A 15752-nucleotide genomic window follows, 5' to 3' on the forward strand; every position below is an offset into this window, starting at 1 on the left:
TATATATATATATATATATATATATATAATTTTGTTGTCAAAGGTTGGGAGAGTTTAAGAAAAAATGTAGGTTTTTGGTCTAATTAAAATTCCACTATCACCAGTCTCATGTAAATTAAATCCTAACTTTGATGGATAAGTCAAAAACTTCTCTTCACATACAACCTTCACCTCCCTCATCCACCTCCTCCCCTTACCTTATCATTTAATTTTGCTCCTCAGACACAACCAGCACTCACTCTATGTGCAGAAAGATCCGGTCCACAAGAATCGCTGTCATGTTCAGTTCCCAGAGGTCTTCTCCAGCAGTCCATACAAGGTTAATGTGACAGCGGTAAACGCCTTAGGGAAAGCCTCCGCTACCCTATCCTTTGAGGAGTCCGCTATAGGTAAGATGGATGTTTTCTCCTGTTTCTCATTTAGTGTACGTTCCATGCAGCTAGAGTTTTCCTCTCCTTTTTAAACCAGTTGTGTCTAAAGGTGACTAAAGCACAAGCTTGGCAGGAAATTAATCACACCGCTTCAGCACTGCAGGGCTTGGGTGTCACTTATATTTTCTGATGAAGTTTCGTTGAAAATTAAATGCTTTAATTTGGGTTATGCGCTTAAGGGGTTTAGAGGAAACTGACATTTTTAAATCACTCCCCCAGTCTGCAGTAGATTTTTTATTTTTATTTTTTATTTTTTTGTTTTATTGAAATTCTACAACAGCTTAGTTCAGGGACCGATCCAGCATCTTTGTTCCATTGCTGACAGGTTTCTGGCAAATGAATAAAAGAAAAAAAAAAGTGTGTCAAAGCGACCCTTTGAGGATGCCAACACTCAAAACATAATAATGCTGTCGTTTGACCACAGATAACTGATTTTCTGACACTTCTAGTTCCCTTTGGAGTTTTGTTGCACATACAGCAATAGTTGGTGCCAGAGAGGCAAAGGGAATTGAAAATGCACTCTGCAAATAAATGTCAAACAACTTCAGGAGAATGCTGGATTTTTTAATGTTTTTTATTATTTATTCCGTCTGAGGAGCCAATCACCTGAAGTTCTCCCATGTGATTACTGACAACACCAGATAATAAAGCATCATAGTTTCAGCCATTCGTGCTGCCTTAAATTGATTTAATTCAAATGAATCGCAAGTCAATATTCCGCTGCTATGCCAGCATATTTTATAAACCTGAGCGTCAGTTCTTTCATTGAATTATTTTTTCACATCTTCTTTAAAGAAGAGCAGGTTTGATGGGGAGGAATTTGTCCTGAACATCACATAATAACAGCAGTAATAGAATTCATCAGCAACTCTAAAGGGAAAAGCAGTGAAGGGGAGAAATTCGTTTTAAGGGAGGACTGGGGGGGAAACTTTGATAGATAAGGGTAAGTGCTATGAGCAGTCCTCCCCCCTGTTGCACTGCCAGCGTGGCACCGGCTTGCATGACACGTAAACACGCACAAAGGCAGCAACAGGGCCCTGAGACTGTGTTAACGTGTGTTGGTTTAAAACATTTGGTATTTAGAAAGAGAAAGTTTGTGCTGTATCTGTGTGGGTGGGTGTGAATACAAGCAACCGAGTGAAGGAGTGACATGCTCTGCCAGCCCCCAGACACGGGACTCATGAAAATGCTAATGGTAGCCGGATTAGCGCCTTGGCTGAGGAAATATCCCTTTTGGAGATATCGAAATACCTCACCACTTCCTTTTCATTCCATCTGCTTTCACTTTCCCCGTTGTATGCACTTTTTGGAACTTCACATTCATTTTCTGCTCTCCCCCCTTCATCTCCCTCCTTTGTTTGCTCTCTGTCTTTCATCATGAGCCAAATCATGTACATTACAATGAGAAGGAAAACAAGGTGGTGCTTTTCTTTTTTCTTTTTTTTTTGTTTTTCTCAACCTTTTGAAATGAAAGTTTTTGTGTTTTTTCTGTTTAAATGTGATCTAAAAACATCAGCAGGTTGTCGTTCATGCCTTTAAAACAGAAAATGGAGTGCAGTTGCACACATTGTATTATTAAGAAAAAAAAAGTTTACGCTTTAGGTTTTTGTGGTGTAAAAATATGTTGAATTTATGCTGAACAATTAGAAGAAAAAAGATGTCGGATGAAAACAGAAATGAAAAGGCTGTAAAAACCTGGTTCCCCTAAAACAGAATAGAAAATATTTGAAGGAGAACAGCAGTTTTGTGTGTAACTATTACAAATTGAAACCCTGCTTTCAAATTGCAAATGTAAGCTCTCAACTTATGGCACTAAAATTGCCCATGTCCTTCTTTTCCATACTAAATTCTCCTCAGACCATCTTAGACTGAAGTTTTCTATGAACAATAAATATGGCACAGCTGCAGATGGATAGAAAGGTGAGGGTTTAACTTTATTTATTGAAAGCAGTAGATCTAAGACCACAGAAAAAGTAAGCAGGATACACAATAGTGTTACACAGGTATATATTAAAACACATTAATCTTGATAATCATACAAAACGATAAAAAAAAAGGTACATTCTTGCACTAGCAAATGACACAACCTGTGAAAGTGGTTGATAAAAAAAAATAGGTAACAGTCCCAGCCAGGACAGGTACTTCAGCATTATTACAGTAATAAATGAAATTCTAGCAGTGAATTAGACTGAGATAAATGTCAGGACATCCCAAGAGAAACCGAATAAAATAATCAGACGACAACCAGAGAGCCAACAGCATCTGAGGATTAGAGCTGATTTGTGCAGAAGTGTGAACTGGAATTGCTTCCAACCAGCTAGCATGACCAGCCAACAGTCACTGGGAACTCTCAGCTGCAGCTAAAAAGGGCTCCATGCACTTAATGACTAAAAAGGTTTGTCACTCAAAGATTTCGAACTGCATCTTTTTTGCTTAAGGAATAAACCACTTATAGTATGCAGAGATCTTGTGAAGTTTTGCAAACTTGCCAAAAATCATTCTTGTGTAGTTGTTTTTAGCCTAAAACCTTATAACCCACTAATTTTGGTAAGACTCATAAGACTGCGATTTTTAAATTAATTTACTTTCTACAATAACTGTAGAAAGTAAATTATAAAAGTAAATCACCTAGCACAATGAAAATGTTCGGTGACAACAAACAAGTTTAAGATCAAAAGCAACCTTTTATTATTTACTCCACTTTCTGCGCTAAATATTTTGCACATATATATGCAATTTGAAATTTGTTTTTGAAAAGACATTTTCCTCTTGCACTAAACCAAAATGCTGTCTCTCTTTACTTCATCTGCACTTCATTCCTGCTTTGCTGAGAGTCTTTCTTTGCTATTCTAACTTTAATTCTGGCATTCATTTTCAGGGACAACGAGGCAAATCGTAAATAAATAAAGCAATTTTATGCTTGCCTGTGCACTTCTCAATTCTGAGTGGAAGGAAAATGTTCCTCAACTGTCCCTGTTCATCCAACCAGAATTGGATAAAATTAGATGAGAGGAGATGTGCGTGTCCATGCATGTGCTTGGTGTTGATTCAGTCACAACTTGAATGCTTAAAGAATCCCCAGACTAGTTAGCTAATATTATGTCTGTAGGTTCTAAATATTATATCAGCAAATGACCTTATTAAAAGTAAATGAATGAAGAGGTGTAAAAGCTACAAGTGCTCTTGTAAACCGACTGTTATTCAGAGGAAAGTTTACAAGACAACCTCCATTCAAAATATTCTTGCATAATTCTGGCTGGATATGCACCGTTGGTACTTGGCAGGATTGGTCAAGCTCGTTTTAATTGGTTTTCTGGCACAAACTCTGCTTTTAAACATACTCAACAAATATTTACAAAAGGGGAAAATGAGCAGTGGAAAGGATTTGAGTTAATGGCTCGAAATTACATTTAGGGGAAGCTGGTGTGAAGGATTCCAGGTGAGCATTTCAAGAGCACTGTGCATACAAGCATGGGGCTGACTATTTAACACAGGAGAGTATATTCAAAATAAAATACTATTTACCAGTGTTTCAACTTTCCCTTAAAGTGATTGAACATTGTGCACAATTGGATATTCCCAATAGAATGATATTTTTTTTTACTCATTCTGACAATATATAAGTATATAAAGCAGATTAACTGTCAACTTCAGGAATGGCCTTGTAGTGTTATTATGGTGCATGTCAATGGTTTGCTAAGGTGTTGTTCCAAGATCTAAGGTTTTGAAAATACTGTGGACAATACTTAAAAGTTATGTACATGCCAAAAAAAAAAAAAAAGAAAGAAAGAAAGAAAGTGTTCCAAAGAGTTGTCAGTAAAAATTCAGGCAAAAATATTGAAGGATCTTGCATGAATTTGGTCAAGGTTGCAACTTCTCAACCAAAGTGTGAGTGTATGTAAACATGTGAGCATTCGCATGTACCTTTGACATTAGCGAATACCTGCATTACATGAAAACGTCTGGATTTTTTGTTGAAAAGTTAAAAAAAACAACTACATTTCATATGTCTTTTCTGAGACTATGTAAACCTCACTGGAACTGTACATTTGGAAAAGATCAATCTAATTTGCTGTAAATCAGAATAATTGCTGTTTGACAAACTCTCTGGTGCGATAAGTGCTTTTGTTCCTTAAAATAGAAGGCTGTGCTTTAATCAATTTTAATAGTTTCTTTGCTATCATTTACTTAATTTAATTTAGTGCTCACTGCTTGCAGGACAGTTTTGACACTAGAAAACAGCTTAGCTGCATTTGTCTGTGAATGAATGGGTGTCCTGCGTTTGACTGGTTTCAATAGAGTCAGCAACATATGCTTTTTTTTCTGTTCCATTTCCTTTTATGAAGTGATTTTTTTTAAAGATTTCATGGGAAACCAAAGAGCACTGATTTGCTTCGTCTTTATTGTTTGTCAAAGTACTGCGTGAGAACCCATCATCTGGTGCATCAGAGTTCAGATTTTCTGAAAGCCTTTTTATTAGGACAAGCCTATAATGGTGTAAAAGGGGAAAAAAAGTGGATGAATACTGTTCTTCACTCTTGTAAAAGTAAGTGCGTAAAAAATTAGCTTTTAGAGAAACATCTTTGTTCAGCTTCAGCAGAACATTGAAACTTTTTCTATAACGAAGACAGCTTTTCTTTTGTTTCCTTTCTTCTGTTCTCAGATAATGTATGTCACACAGCTCTCAGATTTTTATCACAGCACACATTTCAAGGCATCTCATTAACGAACGACAGAGGGTTGGCATGACAGGATAATAGCAATGAAAGTAAAGTTTATAAAGCCAAATCCACATATGCACAAATACATCTGCACTCAAATTTATCAAGTTCCTTGTTTTCCTTTTTTTAAAATTTGTATAATCATTAAGAGATTTTTTTTTTCAATCATGGTGATTGTATCTTTACATTTTGCTTTTTCTTGTTTTTAGTGTGTTTCGGATGCTGCATTGGAAATAATACCTTCAAAGGAACTATTCTTAAGAGGTTTTGGAATAAACAAAGATTTTCTTTTACTCATACAATGAAAAGCTGTCATTTTTTATTTCTTTGTAAGTTGGAGTGATACTTTAAAAGCCTTTGGGCACTCCATTCTCAGATTTATCTGGTTTGTTCATGTGCATATTCTTTTATCCATTTCGTGGGACAAAGAGCAAAATATAATATTTTCTAGTTTCGTCTTACTTATGTGAAATGCATCTACTTCTTTTCCTTTTCCATCTTACATATTTTCTAACAAATATAGGCATGTTTTAGTAAGGCTTTTATTATAATGTTTACTCATTTTATCTTTCAGTTGTGCTCAAACTCTAAGCTGACAAACTTCATATTCATTTTCAGGACCAAAATATGTTATAAAGCATAAAAAAAAGTAATCACTAGGCAGCCGAGATTTACAGCTATGAGGCACTGGGGAATGATGACATTACATTTGGAATAACCCTAGCATCAGTGCATAACACAGGCACCAACTAAACCAGAAGTAGTGATCATAAAATGCATAGCTGAAATTTGAGTTTATTACGTTACATTGTTATATGATGATACTAATAGTGCTCACCAAAACAATACAATTCTTACAACATAAATGTAGAGATATTTTCTGCTCCCGTTCTGACATGCATCGTTTCTCTGATGTGTCCATGTGTCGGCACATTTCACCCTGCTGTTGTTTTGTTACCTCAATCTCCAGTTGGAAAATTGGAAAGTCACACAGCAGTTATGCAAGTTTTACTTTTCTCAAGGTAATCCATCCATGTTTTACTCGTGATGATTTGGCTACAGTTTGCACCAAGTTTTCACCCCATATTGATGTTGTTTTGCACTAAAAAGTCATTTTAAGTTAATGTCATACATATTATAAAATGAAAGGAACTTAAAATGTTGGCATAAAACCAGTCTGCAGTCAAATGCTCTCTTCATTTGGCTCAGACACAGAGAAAATGTGAATTATACATTTTCTCTGTTTAATTCACATTTAAGCCACAAAACGAAACGGGTTATATTTTCACCAGCCTCATGTTTCATAGAGAGAAAACTAAATTTACATAAAAACCATTATACCAGAATGTTTCTGCTCACTTGACAAACTTTATGCTCACAGTTACAGTAAATGTTTGAAACCTGCCTGAGCTTCCTGTCCTCACTCACACAACCATCGTTTCCCTCAATTAATAATTATTACTGAAAAATGTTTACCGTCTCCCTTTTCTCTGTTGCTAAGTTCTAATTAGCTGCCACCCATTCATACAATGATTTGAAATTTAAAAGATCTCTGTGTCAGTTGTTCAACAATATTCCACGAGACACTGCGAATCCACACTGCATGTCATCATGCCTATTTTTGATGGGCTAAAAAGGCTTTTTTGTTGACATTTTCTTTTTAATTGCTTATTTACTTTGTCTGTGCCTTCCTGTCTGCTGCTACTTTGAATTTGTCAGTGTGCTTCTCGTTTGGTTGCCAATCTGTGTGTATGATGGTATGCATTTCACCATTTTATCAGACATGCAGATTATAATTGTGGCTATCTATCATTTCCCATTGTGATGTGTGTGTAGTTGTGCATTTACTTGAGCAAAGGGTTTCCTGTAGCTGAAGATGCAGGCCAGTGGGCTCCCTTGTGGGAATGATATAACAAAGACCGGGTCATTCAATATAGTCTGAAAAGCTCCAAATTGAATTGTCACAATCTCAATGTCACAATCATTCAGGGCTTTCTTAGTGAACAGTTTTTTTACATACCTTTTCATCAGGTCTGATGGCCTTTTATATTTGCCTTGCAACACTTCCTCCAAACAGTTTCTCCGTTCTGCCTTGATTTCCTATAGCATAAACACCTTTGTAGTCGTCTAAATCATTCTACTTGAAACATAGAACAGAAATAAACTGTTCTATGCACTAACAGCAGTGCATAAAAAGTTGGAAATTATTTAAAAACATTAACTTGTGACCATCCATAATTACACATAAGCATCCTTTCTGATTTTCAATACAATTTTTCCTCTTTACTTTGTTTCCAACCCCACGTCAGTCTAAAATATATCAGTGTTGTGCGGAAAAACATTTAAAATATCAGCTACGCAGTGATATTTAAGAACTACAGGGTTACACATCGGAAGATGTTCATCACCATTGACTGACTGCTATGGTTTTGTCCATAATGCTGGTTTTGTCCACCTTTTGCAGTAAAACCGGACCCCCCGGAGCGCGTGACGGCATCCCCGATCCGTTTAAACCCTCGAAGGCTGGAGGTGTCCTGGCACAGCCCCGCCACATGGCCCGATATAGATACATTTCCTCTGAAGTACTTCCTTCGATACCGGCCACTCATACATGACAAGTGGCAGCATGTGAGTACGACTGTATGTCTGTGCTTTAGCATTTATTACATTGTTGCAGCATTGTGTTTGAGTTGGGATTTAGGTTTGGGACTAAGGTGTTAATTGTTCTTACGGTTGCTAAGGATCAGGTTTAGGGGCAGAGTCAGGGTAAAAATAAATTGCATTGAAGTCTGTGGTTTTAATGTGACATGAAGTCACGTAGAATTACATGGCAACCGGATCTATACTTCTATATATGTTCAGAAATCATGCTCAAAGTTAATTAAACCAAGACGTTTTATGAAAGAAAACAATTTTCCAAAGAAATGCCTCTGAGAAAAGTTTTAGTAAAATTACTTCAATTGTGGCCGTTGGTTTGATTCCTGGAAACACAGGGATCATTTCTCAGCTGCTTTGGTGTGTGTTGCTCCATTTGAGTAATTTTTGTGGGCTCACTTCCCTAAGGGCTCCTTATAGCAAAAACATATGTGTCCACTATAGAATTCCAGGGATGAAAGCTCTTTCCACCAAGGTCGAACCTTGTAGTGTTATTATGGTGCATGTCAATGGTTTGCTAAGGTGTTGTTCCAAGATCTAAGGTTACAAACTCTCAAATGAAATCTTATATGCAAGAATTGTAGACCATTTATATATCCTAGTAATCCATACATATGTCTTTCAACACCTTCTCTAATATCTGTCTCTATCAGTATTGCTGGTGTTGTCATTTTATTTTGTTATTTAGAGGTTGTTTGTCACTGCAGTTGATTTTTTTTTTTTATCTTTTACTCTATGGACCTATTTTTGCGTCTTTAAATAAAGTTGATTGATTGATTGATTGATTTGTTTCAGTTTCAAATTTGCCATGAAGTTTACCAAATACATGGCCCCACTTAGCATTGTTGTTCCTCCTTTCAAAGACGAACAATAGAAGTAAATGTATTTGAAATGTGTTAACAGGTTTTCTTCTAGGTGAAGCTGAGGCCATGCACCAGAAAAGGTTTTCACCTCAGGGACAGAGATTGATGTAGTTTCTAAAGAAATTGATCAAGCTTAAGGTTGTTTTTATATGACTGTTGGCTTTCCTCATACAGCTATATTAATTTTATTTTCTTCACCACATGTACCACTCATTCAGTGGCTGGAATGGATAAGGATGTTATTCAGACTCAATTCTTTGCAAAAGGAAAAGTGAAATTTAAACCTGACAAACAGTGAAACTTTTCTTTCTCTCTGTACTGCTAATTAATCAACAAATGAACCAAACATAGGTGGGAAACCTTAAGTAAATATTTGGATTGAGCAACGACACGCAATTTTGAAATTGCATAAATAGGTTTGACGACATCCAAACTCCCTGTTTCTCTGTAGTATGCTCTGATGAATATCTTTGTGGTTGAAGTTCTTGATTTCAGCTGTGGTGAGTGTGGCTTCCTGAAGGTAATTCTGCATATTTTAACTCTGGACTAGACAGCCATTTATTTTTGTGCCAAAGCGGTCATCTCAAAAACAATGTTGTAGCTGATTGTTCTTATTTTAAAAGATATGTAGTTGAGTAAAAAAAATAAAAAATCATTACCTTTCAATACAAACATCATTAGCTTCTATAACTTGAGGTCATCATTTTGCAGTATTTGTTTCTGCACACCTGTCTTCAGATTCAAGAAAATCACTTGAATCATGTTTAACTTTACACTTTGAATGGCCCTTTCCAACAGTCTGGTAATTTTCTTTTCTATCATGTTGGACTAGATTTCTTATTGTATTTATGACTCCAATGAATATCTGAGACTAGAATACTTTGGTGTAAAAATGAGTTAATGGTAAACCTGATGTCTGTGTGACCTTTGGTTGAAACCATCACCATGACCTACAGTCACTATGGAACATTGGTGCTATACTTTGTACTCAAACATTTTTCCATTGGCCTCGTCTGTCAAAAGGAAACTGCAAGATTGCAAACTTAAATTGGGATATCTTTTTTTTTTTCTTTTAGAGAGAAGAATGATCTTCTATCCGACTTTTTATTATTATGAACCCCAATATTAGAGTCTGAGATGTACCTCTTGAGCTTTTTGCTTGATCTGACATTGGGGTGAATTTGTTTTGAATTTGTCTACTTTGAACTGCCTTGAACATTGTACGCATGAGATTATTCCCTCGCGTGTACAACGAAGTCATTGTACACATTGTACACAACTATCATGCACAATGGAATGATAGTTTAAAAAGTTTAGAAATTGCCTTATAATACTTCCCAGGCTGAATACAACAAACATACTTTCATTTTCCTAATGTGTCATTTACGATAGATTCTAGAGATCTGGTAGCCTTATGTGTGGGTTTGGCTGTTTTAAAATGTTGGTTCAATCATACTGACAAAGCCACACTATTTTTGGAACCATTTTATCCTCGTTATTGCAGCATATGACTCATTACTGCTTTTAGAGTGGATGTGTTCAATATTTGTCTTTGGATACACACTGATGCACTGAACATTATTGCTAAAAGTTATTGAGCTGTGACATAATTCATTTAAAAGAGTTTAATGAAGCCTCTAAAATAAGACACGCTGCTCATTGGCCTTATACCATCACGTCAATCACCATAGCCTCAAAGGTTAATTGAAGTGGTTACTGTTGCTCAGGAATTTGACTTTGATGTGGTTAGACAACAGGGATGCTTGTGTATGGCTTTCACATGGAACATTATGAAATGTGTGTGGAGTCTGAAATGAAAGCTGTGCTGTGATCAGAGTCATCTTTAGAGGAAACCATCCATCGTCTTGAGGAATGAAGAGATGACGGCCCCAGATACGCAAGAGTGATGGAGATTCAGATGGATACAGGAAAATGAGGAAAAGTTTTGAAGTAGAGATGAATGGAGCACATCAGAGAAGCAGAAGAGGCGTCAATGGATAGCAGACTTTGGTAGATACCCAAAAGTGAAATGAGCAGGACATATAAATGATACAAGCAGTCGTGCAAAGATGCATATTAACTTCAGTGGAGGACAAAGGTGACTGACATATTATATACTTCAGAATCCTCTTTTGAAAATATATGACGCAAGAAAAGACACACGGGCCATAGATCATAATACTTGAAGTTGACGGCCAAATGGAGGGTTGGTGAGGGAACTACAAAGCAAAAAGAGAAAGAGGCATATGGAGATCAGTGTGATCAGATGTAAGGAGCATTGTGGGTGCCAGACAATCCAAGAGACATCAAGAAAGGGGAAGCTCTAGTGTGGGCTTTGAAAGTGAATTTCTAAAAGCTGTCGGTTAGTAGATGTTTGAAGATCAAGGAAAGCACATGAACGGCTTGAGGGAGCAAAAATGAAAAGTTACACCACCTGAAATAATATAGGAAAGACGGACTGAAATTGCTTACACATCATGCAGAATTGCACCTACCACGTTCTCCATGCTTATTCTCATTCCTTGTACACAAGTGAATAGATTATTAAAGGAAATTCATGTTAAGCTACAGTGGAATAACCTCTAATGGAAACATTTTTAAAGATAAGCTAAATTGAGGAAATGGACTTACAAAAATATATTATAGTTCTAAAAACTGCTCTAAAATAAATGCATTTAGAACCTTTTAGTGTTATCAAGTCTCCATAATGGTAGAGGTCATGACGGACTTATAACAACAGACTGAATCTTAAGGTTTTCAGCCTCATGATTTTGCTGCTCTGATCTGCATTTTGGGATTATTGTTCTTCTACTGAGCCAATTTAATGCATGACTCTTTCATACTTTAATATGCAGCACATCGACCGGGTTCTATGACTACACAGCTTCCGCAGTGAAGGAAACATCAGCACATCTGTATTGTTTAACTGTTCTTTTTTTTTTCTACATGCATCAGTGCTCCAGAGAAGTGGCTATTTAGCCACCACTGCTCCCTAGGTAAACACATTGTGTGTGCAGTATAAGCTATCTCTTTCTTCAGTGTAAATTCAAGCTTCACTCTTTGGCTCTGGTGTATTTTACACAAACAATTGCTCAAATACAACAATTTAAGACCCTGTTTTTTCTTTTTGTTGTTTTTTTTTTCTGTTTCCATATTTTTTCCCCTTTTACCTTAGGTGGTCTTAAATGTGAAACAGTAAATCATAGCTTAGGCTATATCTTTCACTCACTTGAAGTTGTATCAGAATAAAAATATCTGTACATCTGTAAATGTTCAGTGAATTTGTTTATTTCCCATGGCTCTTTGTGGCACTGTTCCCTCACAGAGATGTGAACTCAGACTTGAGCAGCAATTAAAGCAACGGTCCGATAACTGCGATAAAAACAATTTCAGACTGCTCCATTTTCAACTCGTTGTACGTAACTGCATCAGCTATGGTGGACTAGCCCTTTATAGATTCTGCCAAACTCCACTCGACCATGTTTCAGTGCATGTATCCATGCATGAGAACTCATATTTACAGTCAGATGCATTTACTCACATGAAAGCACGTATACAAGTAGCTGAACATTGGCATATAGACTCTTGTTTTTGTAATTACTAAGACTAATATGCAATCAAGCCCTGGGTTTCCATTGGCTCGTGGATGCATAAGAGCAGAGCTAAAACCATCAAATAGCTTATCAATCTTCTTTAAAAACAGATCATAAAAACATTAGCAAATTATCTTGTGCATAAAAAGCCCAAATAGTTGTCAAAACACCAAAAGAAGTGAAGGTTTTTGTATTCACTTAATTCATTTCTGTCTTGTTTTATAAACACATTATCTGTGTTTTTCATCCACAACATGGAGTAAAAAAGTAACAATTTACTAAAACTCAAAACAGAAGAGGGCACAGTGAGTAAAGCAGCCAGAGCAGAGAAAGAAGGCGGTCTTAAAATTATTTTTCCTTTAATCTGTGTTCGCTTGACCACCACAGCTTAACCTTCCCTTCATTTATTTATTCCACATATTTTCTCCCTTTTCCTTCTGTCGGCCGTTCCACTTCCTCCCTCAGCCATCCATCTCCCTTCCTCTCCCCATGGTTTCTTCTGACCTCTTATACTATGAATTTGTGTTTTTCAGTCCCTAGTCATTCTTCTCTCTCCTTCTTGCTTCTATTTCTTTAGTATAATGTTTCACTTTAATATCAGACTTTTCATCCTGTCCTCCAACTGATCCATGTAATAATGGTCCACACGTGTTAGCCAAAAGTCCCCTCATAATTCTGGAACACTTCATTCATACTTCAGAGACATACATTTGTTTCTACAGAAACACGTCTGGACTTGAACCACTGTTAACTATAAAATACTCAAATCCATCTCTCCTATTTCCTATTGCCAACATTTTCTTATTATATAGCTTTTACCGGACAATTTTTATTTATTTATTTTTATTTTATTTTTTTATTTTTTTGCAATGAGCAGCCATTAGTTATCTGTAGAAGGGATGGTTATTTATTCCACCTATTTTATCCCATAGTTTGACAGAAAACCGTAAACAAGAGTGTCAGCATCATTTTAAATAAAGACAATTTATTACAGATTTGACATATTTAGCTGCCTTTAGCATTGAATATTAGCAATTACCATCACTAATTGTCAGCCTTGGTCCCTGTTATATTCTCTGAAGGTTTTCTAAAAGACTTCCACAGATTGAAACAGAACTTTATCACATGTGCATCTTTCCTGTAATTCACTGAAGTCTCACTTCTTGTTAAATAACACGAATGAACAACAGACAGAAATGTCTCAAAATGTCCTAAAACATTGTTTTTTATATATAAAGCCTTTCCCATTTTCTCTGTCTTACTTCAACATCCTACCAGATTTTATGTTTTCATTAAATCTTCTGCTTTAAAGGGTGTGTCCTTTTCCAGCCTGTTCGGTTACCGCTTCAGTAAAAACACTAAAATATTTTCTTTAGTCTATAACTTGCCAGGAACCGTCCAGTCCATCTATCTTTAAGTAAAATCAAGACTTTGAAAATCGCAAATCACAAGTTGTAGAATTAGCAGGAAATTAATTATTCCACTGTTACCTAAAAAGTATGCAGATTGAATGATCATTATTTAAACGTGTTGTTCATATTTTTAGTTTTATTCTTTGCATTACACCCGGGCATTAAATTAAACTCCTTTGTCTATTTCATCTTCCTTTAATACCTCCATTACCTTACTTTGAGACTTCTCTTGCAGTCAGTGTTGCTATCTGTACTTCAAAGATATTAAGCTTACATTACACACAGCTGGACTGATCTGAATAAATCAGATGAGTAAAAATGACAACTGCAAACAGCAAATCCAAAGCTGAATCCTATTTCCTGGTACAGCCTCTTGCTGTGTGTCCAGATAAGGAGTGACACTTTGTTCTATCATTTAAAGTTGTGAATCTGAGTGGTTGACACTTTTGCTGGCCTTTAAGCAGGCAAAATCACCATCACTTGTTACCAGTTTCTTTAATATGTTTGCTGGAGTTCCAATATGCCAGTACTGATATGCTTTTGTTGAGTTTTTTCAAAGCATACGATACCAAATTATACCACATCTGAAGGTGCCAAATTAGACACTATTAATTACTAAACTGACTAAATCAGTTGTGCTGGCAATCTCAGTTGAATAAAATACATGAAATGAGACATTATGATAATTGCTGAAATATCTCGTAGCTAACAACTAACTTGCATTCATTGAGTGGTTGTAGTCAACCACCCCTCAGTGTGAATGGTCATGACTAAGTGGTAGGGACACATGGTGAAATGGTACTGACCCATAATTTAGTGTCTCAAAGTAAAAGAGATGGATAGGAAAACATGACATCTTAGGTTTATTTTTTTCTTTGACAGGTTTTTATTTATCCATAACATGAGATGTGTTGAAATTACAGGTCTCGAGCCAACAAAAGCAGGATAAGTTAATATTACTGTCGTGGAAAACCAACGTCGCAGTTTAAATGCATGTTATTCAACGCAAGCTCACAAAATCTTTGAGAAAGATAAATTGTTTTTCTCATCTTGTCAACGTCTAACTTGTTTAAAAAGTTTTTGTTCTGTATTTTTCCTTTCATAAACCTGCAAAATCCTTCATTTGAGTTTGCTTTCCACCTCCCCATCCCACTCTGCCTCTCCTCACAATCCAATGTTTCGCTATCGCCCACTCCTTCGTCTATCCATGCATCCTCCCACCCATGCGTTAAGCCACCTGTCTAACCATCCGTCCCTCAAGCCATCCATTTACGGGTACACATGATAAATGTTTAGACCTTGTTTGGGGAAAACATCCCATCTAAAGGACACCGCTTCAGACAGATCATTTATCAAATCCTATGGTTTTAACACACAAACATACTGAAGAGACCCACACTCTGCTAAATCCAGCACTGTCACACTTGAAAGTCATCATCATTAAGCTCTGCTGTCAAAATGCATTACAGATGGAGAGAATCTTGTGCATTAGCTCCAAAGCATTTTGCACTGATGTACCGCAAGTCGCAGAGACATTGTCAAATAAGCGTGCTTCTGTTAGGTAGAAAATAAAGTCTATGTCTGTGCAAAGCTTTCAGTGGGTATCTTTTAAAACAAGTACAAAAGCTGTCACAGAGAGACAGATGAAAGAAAGGAAAGTCACAAAAAACAGCTTGTGGATACTTTGTAGTCCATGTTGAACACTACCCTCTCCTCTGATTCTATCGATTTTGACATCACCATGTCAATCCTCAGCCTGTCAAACACTCTTCCCCATTTTTTCAGAGTTTGTGTCTAATGACTTATGAATTTACTAGGGTTTTTTCTTTTTTTTTTCCAGTGAATATCTGCTTATTGGTTCTAAAATTTCCACTAGATTTCAGCTGCCACCCAAGTAGTCAACATATGCAAAGAGCCAGCTCTAAAAAGTCCATAAATTAGGTTATGCTGTGAAGTGTGATTGCACAGGAAACACATTTTGAACACACTCACTGAAATGCACTAAAAACTCACTAGAAAAAAAGCAATTTTCTACTGAGAAGCTTCAAAACTGCCCCCATGCTCCACACACACCGTC

At 36.4% G+C, this 15752-nt stretch overlaps 1 protein-coding gene across 1 annotated transcript in view; it reads left to right on the forward strand.

Moving 5' to 3' along the window:
* The window catches only part of LOC103130209 (ciliary neurotrophic factor receptor subunit alpha-like), a 41583-nt gene that overhangs the window by 2089 nt on the left and 23742 nt on the right, over positions 1 to 15752 (forward strand). Inside the window, exons 3-4 of the mRNA XM_007541537.2 lie at positions 223 to 389; positions 7617 to 7780. Of these exons, the coding sequence (XP_007541599.1) occupies positions 223 to 389; positions 7617 to 7780 (331 nt within the window). The remainder of the gene's footprint in view (positions 1 to 222; positions 390 to 7616; positions 7781 to 15752) is intronic.

Source organism: Poecilia formosa, unplaced genomic scaffold (genome assembly GCF_000485575.1).
Source record: "Poecilia formosa unplaced genomic scaffold, Poecilia_formosa-5.1.2 Scaffold615, whole genome shotgun sequence".
Taxonomy (NCBI): Eukaryota; Metazoa; Chordata; class Actinopteri; order Cyprinodontiformes; family Poeciliidae; genus Poecilia; species Poecilia formosa.